The 12639-nt window shown below is 39.4% G+C and overlaps 1 protein-coding gene across 2 annotated transcripts in view; it reads right to left on the reverse strand.

Annotated features, from left to right (window-relative positions):
- INTS7 (integrator complex subunit 7) overlaps nt 1-12639 on the reverse strand; it is a 91541-nt gene that overhangs the window by 14267 nt on the left and 64635 nt on the right. For both annotated transcript variants that reach the window (XM_044267132.1, XM_044267133.1), the window contains 3 exons: nt 3419-3613; nt 2803-2906; nt 1679-1747 (listed from right to left, as the gene is read on the reverse strand). In XM_044267132.1, the coding sequence (XP_044123067.1) occupies nt 1679-1747; nt 2803-2906; nt 3419-3613 (368 nt within the window). The remainder of the gene's footprint in view (nt 1-1678; nt 1748-2802; nt 2907-3418; nt 3614-12639) is intronic.

The raw sequence follows: 12639 nt of genomic DNA on the forward strand, positions 1-12639 counted from the left end.
ATATTCATAATTATAAACATTTGCCCTGTCCTAATCCGTATTTATTGTTAGTGGCTTAGGCCCGATGTTAGGTGCCAGAGATATGAAAACAAGATCTCTTCCCCTCAAAAAGCTCCCAGGCTATGAAAAAGATGGACAGATTAGTGAAATACTAACGTTATGCCTCACTCTTGAGGTTTCTTAGCTGCTAGTATTTATTTGGAAAGTGCAGAATATAACATCAAGAACAGAAGTTTTAGAAGGAATCCGCCACACTCTGCGGTTGTATACTATTGAGGATGAAACCCAAAGAACATTCCTTCAAGGTACAAGCTTTCCTCTCCAGTATTTCCCTGCTATGAAGGGCAGAGGCTAAGGGAATAGGTTTGGAGGATGAGAGGGGAAGGAGAGGAGTGAAAAAAGGTGGCAGGAAGCACTGAGAGTGAGAGAGAAGCAAGTGTAAGCTGGCGGGGGGGCTCCCTTCACCCCATCCCTGCGGACTATGCACCCAATCCGGTCAAAAGTCAGTCAAGAAAAACACTTATTTATACTTATTAAGCCAATCAATAGTACAATGACATCTGGGAGCTAAGAAGTAATTGAGTATGTCACAGTAGAAATGGTGTGATCCTCGAAGCATCAATTAACTGACAAGGATTCTATAAAGTACATGGAGGTTTAAGAACATTTTGAAACTTAAAAGGAAGGGATTTTTGTTTTGTTTTTAAATAAGCACTGCAAATCTGGAGAGAAAATGAACACTGATGAAAACAGGATAAAAGGAAAAATAAGCAAATATTATATTAAAATGGACTGGTTGAATGCGGACAAAGATAGCCAAGTGGCCTAGTCTGAGAGTAGGCAGAACTTTAAAACAGAAGCAAGGATCTTCCTATTGTCCTGAAAAGAAATTGTGAGTCAATGCTTTAGGGTAGAGAAATCTCTGGTTTGTTGATTATATTCTCTTTGAGAAAGCTGACCTTGGAACCACAGGCCTTACTAAATTGGAAATTACAGTTGAAAATGCACATTCCAAAACAGAATTGTAATGGGGGAAAAAAATGGATCATTCTTTAATAAAATATTTTGAATAATTAGTTAATGGGAAAGGAGAGAAGAATATTAATAAAGCAAAACAAGAATATCTTTTTAAGAAATCAAAGAATAAAAAATTCAAGCTTAATTATTAACCCAATTTTTCACACCAAAATTTAGTTATAGTATAAAAGAATAAAATATTCAAATTCAAAGAATTTCTTCCCAGTTATTTTTTCCAAGTTAATGTTTTAAAAATAAGAGGCAGTGGGGCCCCTGGGTGGCTCAGTCAGTTAAGTGTCCTACTCTTGATTTCAGCTCAGGTCTGGATCTCGGGAGTCCTGAGATTGAGCCCCGCCTCAGGGTCCACACTTGGTGGGGGAGTCTGTTTGAGACCCTTTCTCCCTTCTCTCTAAAATAAATAAAAAAATCTTTTCAAAAAAAAAAAAAAAAGGCAGAGGTAAATAAGCCATGGAATCAGAAAAAACAAGTTTTGTCACTAGGTGTGTGACCTCAGGCAAATAGTGACAAAGTCCCTCTTCCCTGTTCTTCCATAAAACCTCTCCCAAAACACATACAACACCTCTTCTAAAACACATGTTGTGATGACTAGGTAATGTAACACTGGAAAATATACTTTAATGTAAACTATTATTAGAAATACCTTGCTGATTCTGGGTCCAAAATCAGGGCTTCTATTGCATGAGATATCAGTAAACAGCTCTGCTGCTGTCTGGGTTAGTGTTAAGGTTATACAAGAAAACAGAGAAATCCACGTAGATTTTATATTACCGGAATATCAAGTCAAAATGCAGACTATATTTTTAGTTATGGAAACCATATATTATCAAATCAAGTAGTTTGAGACTTCATTATTTCTTTTTCCTTTTTAAGGGATATATGTTGTTTATAATAGTGATTCTTAAATTCTGCTCCAGGAAGAGTACTTCAGAGGCTGCCTAATGTGGGAAGGGGGAACCAAGCAGCAGGCTCCGTGATTCAATCACAGAAACTCTTCTCCTCTGCTCCGATGGAGGAGTTTCAGTGATAAACGTTAAAAGCAACAACGATAAAAATGGTCTGTAGTTACCCCAGAGATTCTGAAGCTGGGGGCTCCAGGGATCTGGTAACCCTCCTGGGACGATGTAAATGTGCCGGAGTAGGTGCAGAAATGCATCTTGTAGAGGAAAGGGTCCATAGCATTCGCTAGGTTTTTACTTAGAGAACTAAAGTGACTGATAGTTAGAGAACTACTGATTGATAGCGTCCACAACTTAAAAGCAATGTATCTCTTCTCTCCTTTCAAAAAGGATTTGAGGCTGCGAATGAAATATGAAGAACTCAAAGAGGAAGACTTAAGAAACCAGAGTGACGACTGCAACTAGAGATCACTAATGGAAGGTGACAGGAACCAGGGTATTCACCATGAAGAAGACAGAGGTAACAAAAGAGAGAACGGTTTTCTGGTGGGAAAATGCGTTGCCTTCTCCAGGGTAGCTCAAGCGAGCACAAAGTATGCAACACTGGTGGGACCTGGGTTTGGGAGGCTCGTCCTAGTGGTGGAGAAAGATGACCACTGAGTCACCACTTTTTAAAAAAAGTCCGGTTGAAGTTAAAAAGTAAAATTAAACCACTCATACTAGATTTCAAAAGAGAAGTTATTAATTATAATAAATTTATAGGCTTATCTAAACATACATATTTTCAGTTACGCATATCTAGAGCATTTACTCTACGTTTAAAAGAATACTTTCAGAGAACGAGAAACACTGAAGCAGCTTAGGATACAGTTCCACATTCCTCAACGTTGCCGAATCAGCATCAAAAGACGCCTGATAGAGATCCCCATATCGAGAAGCCAGGCTTCGGAATTCTTCCATGGACTGTTTCATCTAAAAAGAGGGAAAAGATCAATTACAAGGAGCATGCTATCATTATTATGTAATGATATACCACAGAAACCAAACATAAAAAAAAAAAACTATCCTCAATCAAATCCAAAAAGTAGTTCAATGCTTTCCATTTCCATTCCATTCATGCTTATAAACTTTGTTAAATAAAATTAAGACGGGAAATGAAATTCTAAAGGTTCACAAAATTAACAGTAATAATACACAGGACACATAGAAACAAAAAGCCCTGCTTTTTTAGCTTCAATTAAAACACTAAAACAATGAAAACGTTATAAATATGTAGAATCCAGTGAGACATCATCAGTCATTTTGTCATTCTAATAAAACATCAAGCCTATTTTTGGCAATACAGATGAGTTAAGCATCTGATGGTTAATGTCCATTAGTCAAGCAGCTGATTTTGAAATTTCAGGATTTTTCATCTCACGACTAACCTCAAAAACCTCTAAAGTGTAAATAAAAACTGCACAGAAAATAAAGTGAAGACACACCTGATTGGAGATGCGACCGCACCTCTGAAGGTCATTCCCTAAGGTCATGGCAATTGTTGTGGCAATTGCCGGTGGGGGGCTTGTCTTGAGGCTATTACAAGTACAGATAAGTTGAGAGAAGGCTTGTAGAAGGTCAATCCTGAGTTTTACAAATTCACACTGAAAACTTAAAGGATTCAGTGGTGTACTGGCAGCCTGGGGGGAAAAAAAGATATATATATATAAGACAAAAGTAAATAGAACAGCCAGATGGTACCATACAAAGTATTCGTCACCGTCTGTGAAAAAGAGCAGTAGTTCTAACACGGATGGATAAACACCTACGTTGTAAGAGAAACAACGAAGTATTAGAAAGAAAAACTTATTAGCATCAGCTGTGAAAGACTATGTCTCATCCATATTCAGGTTCCTTACGCCCACCAGTAAAAAATCATTTGAGGGACACTTCAAGGACATCACCAGTCTTCCAAAACCCCCTTCATCACCAGCTTCCTACCTTTCTAACCTGAAATTCCCATCACTGGAATCATTGACAGGATTTTTCAAAGCTGGGAGGGGGGAGGAAAGAAAGCTAAGGACGGGAGAAATCAGTGGTTGACAGTCACGTGTTGCCTCACGGCTGTAGTTTTCCACTGTGAGCCTAGATTAATTTTAAAAAGAATTTCTGAGCAGACACACACACGGAGAGGCTACCAAGGAAGAACAGCTTATAACGCACAAATAAGTTTCAGCGAGGAGGAGAGGCGCCAGGACTGAGTGGGATATCAAAGAGCAGCATCAGCTAGGCCAACGGGGCAAGGAATGTAAATCAAGCTGGTGTGGGCAGAAAGCTAGGACCACCTTTATCTACTCAGCAACTACTCCGGCAGAGATCCTAGCATGGTGCTTTCAACAAAAGGCGTACCAAAAATCTGCTGAAGTAACATAAATGGAAATGGTGAAAACAATTTTCTTCTCCCGTAGGACGAGCTTAAAACATGCTGATGCCCTTTGTGCTCAGATACTACTTAACACTATTCTTTTAGCCAAGAGCAAGGCCATTTGACTTTGGGTTTCCAGAAGTTGGTTATGGTATTACCACTTGGCCAAGTACCACATATTGACCTTATGGTAAGTTGTGTTATTTGGTAGCACCCATATTTTACTCTGCGAAATAATTAGCCACTCCCTATATCCTTTATAAGAACATACACCTGCTCTAGTATCCTTCTCAAATTACAAAGCCCCCGATGATTGATACATATATATATGCTACACATAAATAGAGTTGTAGGAGCTAGAGGTAATAATCGTATTCAAAATATTGAATTCTGTGATTTTCACACTTTTAGGATGCCTGTTCTAATCATGAAACAGCACAGACCAGGAGATTAAAGAGAACACTTGAATTGCTTTTAATTGCTTTTAATTCCTTGGAGATTTAATTGCTCTTCTAAGAAGGTAGACTGCCCCTCTTCTGCCCTGTAAGCTGCTACTCGCTATTTTTACTTTACTGCTTGTCAGTGACTTTACAACGGTCAGGGATACAAGGAGGTGTATACAGGACTGTTCTATAAATACACTACAGACCATCTGACCAGACAAAAACCCCGGCCGTCTTGTCCTAACACACACTACAAAACTGAAAGAGAAGCAAGATATAGTTATAATGAGGGAGATTTACTGCAACTCTGGATTTATTTTTGAGTATCTTACTGATGACGTAAGAGGGAAACTCTGAAAGTGACTGTGCTTCTTGCTTGTGTAATACTGAAGGAAAGCAAGGCTAGAGAGAGTACACGTGTTCAAAGGAACATGGAGGAGATAGATTTGTCCTATCGAAGACTTTAAAATGTAATAACGTCTGTAGAAGAAAATGTCTAAGAAATAAAGTTTAGATTATGGCTGTTATGAATAATGCCAATGAGAAATAAAAAGGATATTATTTACTTTTCTTTGTATTGAAGCTAAAGCGTAAACAGGTTGGAAATCTAAGGTTAGCAGGTAAAACAAAACCCGTATGTGATCAGTGTCACCCTTGAAACTTTCTCAGGGAGGAATTATTTTCAATGAATTCAACACAGGCAGGTGAAGGAGCAACAAACTCAGAGCTCTCCCTAATGCTTGTTCTGGGTTATCAGCTAATTGAGAACTACCCCTACTATTTGGATTGTATTTTGCTTCCCCATTATTTAAATAACTATTTTCCCCTTTCCTTCCATTTTTTCTTGTTCGTTCTTTCTTTCTTTTCCTCTAAACATATAAAGTTAAATCCTTTTTTCCCCCTCAAGATTTATTTATTATTATTTCAGGGGGAGAGTGTGAGCGTATGTATGCAAGTGGGGGGGCAGGACCTGAGAGAGAGAGAGAGAATCTCAAGTAGACTGCCACTGAGAGCAGAGCCTGATGCAGGGCTTGATGCAGGGCTGGGTCTCATGACCTTGAGATCACCACCTGAGCTGAAATCAAGAGATGGATGCTAAACTGACTGAGCCACCCAGGCGCCCCAAAGTTAAATCTTTGTTAGACATGCTTATGATGCTACTGCACGGAACTTCTGACTTGTAGTACATATCCATTTTTCTAAATGGAGCTACCTAAAGAAATCAACATAGCTAAAAAGAAATTTACCTGATGAGCTCAGTTAAAAAAAGTGTGTGTGTGTGTGTGTGTGTGTGTGTGTGTGTGTTCGAGCACACACAGTGGGAAAGAACACACACCAACCAAGAGTAAACCATAATGTAAACCGATAACCATCATTCTACTTTTGTTACTATAAATCTGACTTCTTTAGATATCTCATAAAAGTGGAATCACATAGTATTTGCCTTCTTGCAACTGGCTCATTTTACTTATAATCTTATAATCGCAGATTTTGAAAGAATAAGCCAAGCATAAAGCAGTCGTGGACTAGACCATTTTAAACCAGCCCTCCTACTAACAACAGCTGTGAAAACTGAATACAATATTACGAACATAAATTTGAAAGCACCCAAGAGCTTATTAAGGCAAAAAGGATTTTGAAGCCAAAAATCATGGAAAGATAGGAAATGCAAGGAGGTAAGACTGACATTTGGTGACATTTTCTCCCTTGAGATGTTTGCTAACTTGAAAGCTGCTCCTGAGAGTCTGAGAAGCTGAGCAGAAGTTTCAGCAGTGTCTTAAGAGGAGGAGGGAGGCTGAGGAAACACTTCAGACTTTTGGCTGTAACCTCAAAGGGCTGCGCCCTAGGAGTCAGGAGAATCCAAAAACACACTGGCCCTCCCAAGACTGAAGCCTTGCTTAAATCAGTTCAGTACTTGGTTGGATCTTAGCCTAACTGCCTGCCAAAGGCAAAAGAAGATACATAAGGTTCTGGATGATGTAATCACTATAATTTTCATCCACATTGTCCAAAACCAAATTAAAAAAATAACAAAGCACACAAAAAAGACAAAATTCTCCAAAGCAAGTGGGAGGAAAAAAGTCAAAGATACAAACCACAGTAGATCCAGAAAACAGAACACAAGATACAAATTTTAAAATAACTAGGATTAATATGCTAAAAGAAATTAAATGACAGGACAGAGAATCCTGGCAGAGAACTGGAAAATATAAAATAACCAAATGGAAATTCTGGAACTGAAAAAACCCCCACAATAAGTGAAATTAAGAACTTAATGAATGGGTTTGACAGCAGATTAGACACAATGTAAGTTATTGAAGTGGGGAGTGTCTGGATGTCTCCATCAGTTAAGCATCGACTCTCGGTTTTGGCTCAGGTCATGATCTCAAGAGTCTAGCCCCATAAGCCCCACAACAGGCTCTGCGCTCAAAGCAGAGTTTGCTTGAGATTCTCTCTCTCCCTCTGCCCCAGCCCCCTTAAAATAAATAAGTAAATCTTAAAAAAAAAAAAAAAATTACTAAAGTGGAAGATTGGTCCGAAGAAAAAAAATTAGAGTTAAGAATAGAGAGATAAGGGCGTCTGGGTGGCTTAGTCGGTTAAGCCTCTGCCTTTGGCTCAAGTCCTAGTCTCAGGGTCCTGGGATCGAGCTCCGCATCAGGTTCTCTGCTCAGCAGGGAGCCTGCTTCCCCCATCTGCCTACTTGTGAGCTCTCTCTATGTCAAATAAAAAAAAAAAATCTTAAAAAAAAAAAAAGAATAGAGAGATAAAAAGATAGTAGAGGCAGAAGAGAATGTAAGAGATAAAAGAGACATGGTACAGAGAGTTATCATCACAGTATTTGGAGTCCCAAATGAGCAAGAAAGGAACAGAAGCAATAGTTAGAGACAATGACCATATGTTCAAAACTGATCAAAGTTATCAAGCCACAGATTCAAGAAGCACTATGAACCCCAAAAGGCATTCATAATGGTAAGAGTATAAGCTGGAAACTGCCAAATGGGCAGTTTTTGGCAGTATTTATGGGCAACTTTTGGCAGTATTTATCAAAGTATTTATCAAAGCTGAACCCAAGTATATCTCATGACACAGCACTACCATCCAGAAGAAAAAAGACAAGAACAAGTAAGTGTTGTCGAGAATGTGGAGCAAAGGCAACTCTGGCGCACTGCTGGTGGGGTACACACTGATGCAGCCCCTGAGGAGTATGGAGGTTCCTCAGAAAACTGAAAACAGAACTACCTCATGATCCAATGATCCAGCAATTCCGCATCTGGGTATTTATCTTAAGAATAAAAAACATTCTCCGAAAGACATACACATCCCCATGTTCGCTGCAGCATTATTCTCAATAGATATGGAAACAACCTAAGTGTCGATCAACGATGAATGGAGAGAGACAATGTGGTATGTATATGCAATGAAGTATTATTCAGCCATAAAACAGTGAAACTTTGCCTTCTGCAACAACACAGATGGACTTGAGGACATTATGGCAAGTTCAGACAAAGACAAAATCTGTGTGATCTCACTTATATGTGGAATAAAAAAACAAAAAAACTCCAAGCTCATAGATAGAGAGCAGATCTGATGTGGCCAGAAGAGGTGGGGTAGGGGGGAAGGGGAGAGGGGAGATGGTGGGTGGGTGAAATGGGTGAAGGGGGTCAAAACTAAAAACTTCCAGCTATAAAATAAACAGATCACGGGGATGTAGTATATAGTACATGAATATAGTTAATCCTGTAGTAAATGTTTGAAAGGCGCCAAGAGAATGGATCTTAAAAGTCCTCAGCATAAAAATCTTTTCTAACTATGTATGGTGGCAGATATTAACTAGACTTATTGTAGTGATCAACTCACAATATATACAAATACTGGATCACAGTGCTGTATACCTGAAACCAGTATGTTTTATGTCAATTATATCTAATAAATAAATAAACTGTTTAATTGAATTAGTAATTTGAGAAATGTCAATCAGAATGTCTATAACACAGCAAGTGAGGGGGTAAATGGGGAGTGGCAGGAACTCTTATCTACTGCTGGGAGGAGTATAAATTTGTAAACCACTATAGAAAGCCGCCTGGTATTAGCTAGTCAACTGGGCTGTACGTAACCTTGCCATTCCACTCCCAGGTGGTATACAGAGCAGTGTCTCTTAGCAGACACAGGAGTGTCCTGGGCATTTCAGGAGATGAAGCATCTTTAGCCACTAACCCAAATTAGACAACTTCTCCAATGAGACATCCAACATTAAAGCCAATAGCAGTCCCCTTTACCCTGTGACAAAGAGAGACACCCCGACACACTTCTAAATTGGAGCAAGGGACAGATAAACAGCTTTGATTGAGGTCTACTGCCCTAGAGAAGGGTTTTCACTCTCAGTATACCAGTTACATGTTGAACCGAGTAATTCTTGGGTGAGGGGAATGGTCCTGCACTTGCTGGGCATTTAGCAGCATCTCTGGCCTGTACCCACTAAATGCCAGTAATGCCACGACAAATCATGATAACCAAAAATGTCTCTAGACATTGCCAAATGTCCTCTGGAAGGGCAGAATCATACCCCGTTGAGAATCACTGTCCTAGAAAAAGCTTTACATATGTGTATCAAAAGATATGTACAAGAATGGTCATACCAGTACTGTTTTGAATAGCAAAAACCTGGGAAAATTAAAACTTCCATCAACACTAGAATGGGCAAATACACCGATGTATATTTATATAATGGAAGAATAAACAGCAGTAAAACTGACCAACAGCTTCATGCAACACGATAAATGAATCTTGAGAACATAATTTAGATAATTAAAGCAAGTTGAAGAAAAATATGATTCTTTTATATAGAATTCAAAAACAACATAAAACAGTACCTTGTTCAGAGTTCTAAAAATGCATGTTAAAATTATAAAGAGAGGCAAGGGAACGGTGCACAAGATTCAGGATGGTGATTACCTTTGTGCGCTAGGAAATGGAATACAAACAAGGAGAAATATGCATGGGTTTTAGAGGCAATGGTCATGCCCCATTTCCTAAAGATACTAGGTATACTTGGATATTTGTTGTATTTTTTTAATATACCCTCTACACTATATATGGAGATGTCCTACATATTTACTATTTTAAAATGAATAAAAATGGGGCACGTGGGTGGCTCAGTTAAGCATCTGACTTCGGCTCAGTCATGATCTCAGGGTCCTGGGATCGAGCCCTAGGAAGGACTCTGTGCTCGGTGGGGTCTGCTTATTCCTCTCGGCCTACATACCTGCCCTCCCCCACTCCCAGCTCTCTCTCAAATAAATAAAATCTTTTAAAAAGTAAAATAAAATAAATACAATTAGCAATCCACCACTATAGGCAGAATGCTAAGATGGTTCCTCTGATTCACATCCCCCGGTATCCACATCTTCAGTAATCTGAAAGCAGATGACACCTGTAACTTCTTTCTAACCAATGGAATACAGCAAAGGTGATGAATTGGGGGATAGAATTTAGATCCTTAATGAAGTGACTTTGTATCAATTAAAAGGGAGATTTTTCTGGCTCAATCTCTCCTAATCAGGTGAGCCCACTGGAAGACAGTCTTGAAGGAGAGATTTTCCTGCAGGCCTTGAAGCTTCCACAAACTCTGAAGCTGTGAGGAAATAAATTCTGCCAACATGAGTTCAGAAGAGGACCCTGCAAGTCCTTGAGCTTCAGACAAGACTGGCCCCGGATGACGCTGTGACCACATCTCTGACAAGGTGAGCAGAGGACCCAGCTAAGCCATGCCTGGACCTCTGGCTCAGGAGGACACTATGAAATAATAAATGGGGGCTGTCTGGGGCGCCTGGGTGGCTCAGTCAGTTAAGCACTGGACTCTGGATTTCAGCTCAGGTCCCGATCTCAGGGTCGTGGGATGGAGCATCATGACGTGCTCTGTGCTCAGCGTGGAGTCTTGCTTGTCCGATTCCCTCTGCTCCTCCCCCTGCTCCTGTGCTCCCCTGCTCTCTCCTCCTTCTCTTTCAAATAAAAGAGGGGGGTGGGTGTTGTCTTAAGTTGCTAATTTTGTGGTGATTTGTTACACAGCACAGAAAACTAAAATACCTTTCACAATATCTATTCTTAAGAAGCAAGGTAACTCGGGGCACCTGGGTGGCTCTTAGTTGGTTAAGCAACTGCCTTCGGCTCAGGTCATGGTCCCAGAGTCCTGGGATCAAGTCCCACATTGGGCTCCCAGCTCCATGGGGAGTCTGCTTCACCCTCTGACCTCCCCTCTCATGCTCTCTCTCACTTTGTCTCTCTCTCTCTCTCTCAAAATAAATAAATAAAAATCTTAAAAAAAAAAAAAAGAAGCAAGGTAACTCTATCATTAATTACTGTTGGGAGATTAGACACCCAGTGTTACTATGGGGCCCCCATAAGCACAGAACCTGAACTTCTGTTTACTTTGGCTGAAGCAGGTAAAAAGCAGAATTCTCACAGCTGGGGCGCCTGGGTGGCTCAGTGGGTTAAGCCGCTGCCTTCGGTTCAGGTCATGATCTCAGGGTCCTGGGATCGAGCCCCACATCGGGCTCTCTGCTCAGCAGGGAACCTGCTTCCTCCTCTCTCTCTGCCTGCCTCTCTGCCTACTTATGATCTCTCTCTGTCAAATAAATAAATAAAATCTTTAAAAAGGCTATTTAAAAAAAAAAAAAAAAAGAAAAAAAAAAAGAATTCTCACAGCTGTACAATCTCACGTTGGGTCATTCATGGGGCAGGAGTAGAAGGTCAGTCCATGCTCATATCTTCTCAGTTACAAAGACACAAAGCTACTGCAAATCCATACTTGCCAAATGAATGATTAAAAGACCCTTAAAAAAATGATTTAAAAGACCCTTATAGTATACTACAATCAGAAATGTAGTAAATTCCAAATGACTGTAACAATCATACTGCTTTCCTCTCTATCCTAGTCTTTTTTTTTTTTTTTCCCCCTCAAAGCAGTGTCTGGAACACAGTAAGTACTTATAGTCTGCTGAATAAAAGAATTCCGTTTCAAAAGGAGATGATGTAAGGCCCAGTCACCTGCCTTAGGTCATAATATGTTAACTGCAGAAGAGAGATCAAGACAAGAGACTTGTCTGTCAACTGAGTACTTTCTTTCTATGTCAGAATTCAATCCTTAATCACTGCCAAGCCTCATTAAATACACATACCACACAAATCATTAGAACACTATTAAATATGCAACAGGGTTTTCATAATACTAATTCTATCTGCTTCGCTGCTCTACCGGCTTGTTTCAGAGCTCCAACCATCTACTGTACTGAATGATAACAATTTTCTGCTCCACGTGATCTAGAAAATGAAATAATTCTACTGATTGCAACCAATAATTGTACCTTTTGATTTTCTGAGACAGTTATTAGCCTGATGTAGGCAGCAACACTCTTTTCCCAGAATAATCAAGAGGAAAGAATCACAATAGTCAATGCTACCTTTAAGATGGAGAGAAGCCATTCCTATGCTCCTGTTTTAAAATAGCAGCTGATCAGTCCTAGCCAAAAAAAAAAATTACACTTCAAAGATACGTACCCACAGCATTCTGAATATTGTCTCTTTGTGACATCTGTTTATTCTTTATTCTACTTCAGAGCACTTCTTTTGGGATGGCCACCACTAAAAATATTTTAGATTATGGGATAAATGCATATAAACAGATACCAGAAGTTTTATGGTTCCATCTAAATATACACAATTTTAAAAGCTGTGTGACAATACTTATAAAATGTTTAATGTTGATTATATAAACTCTTCTCTTTTTTTTTAAATGAAGGTGTCATTACTCAATTTATTTATTTATTTATTTATAGATTTTATTTATCAGAGAGAGAGACAG

Source organism: Neovison vison, chromosome 10 (genome assembly GCF_020171115.1).
Source record: "Neovison vison isolate M4711 chromosome 10, ASM_NN_V1, whole genome shotgun sequence".
Classification (NCBI taxonomy): domain Eukaryota; kingdom Metazoa; phylum Chordata; class Mammalia; order Carnivora; family Mustelidae; genus Neogale; species Neogale vison.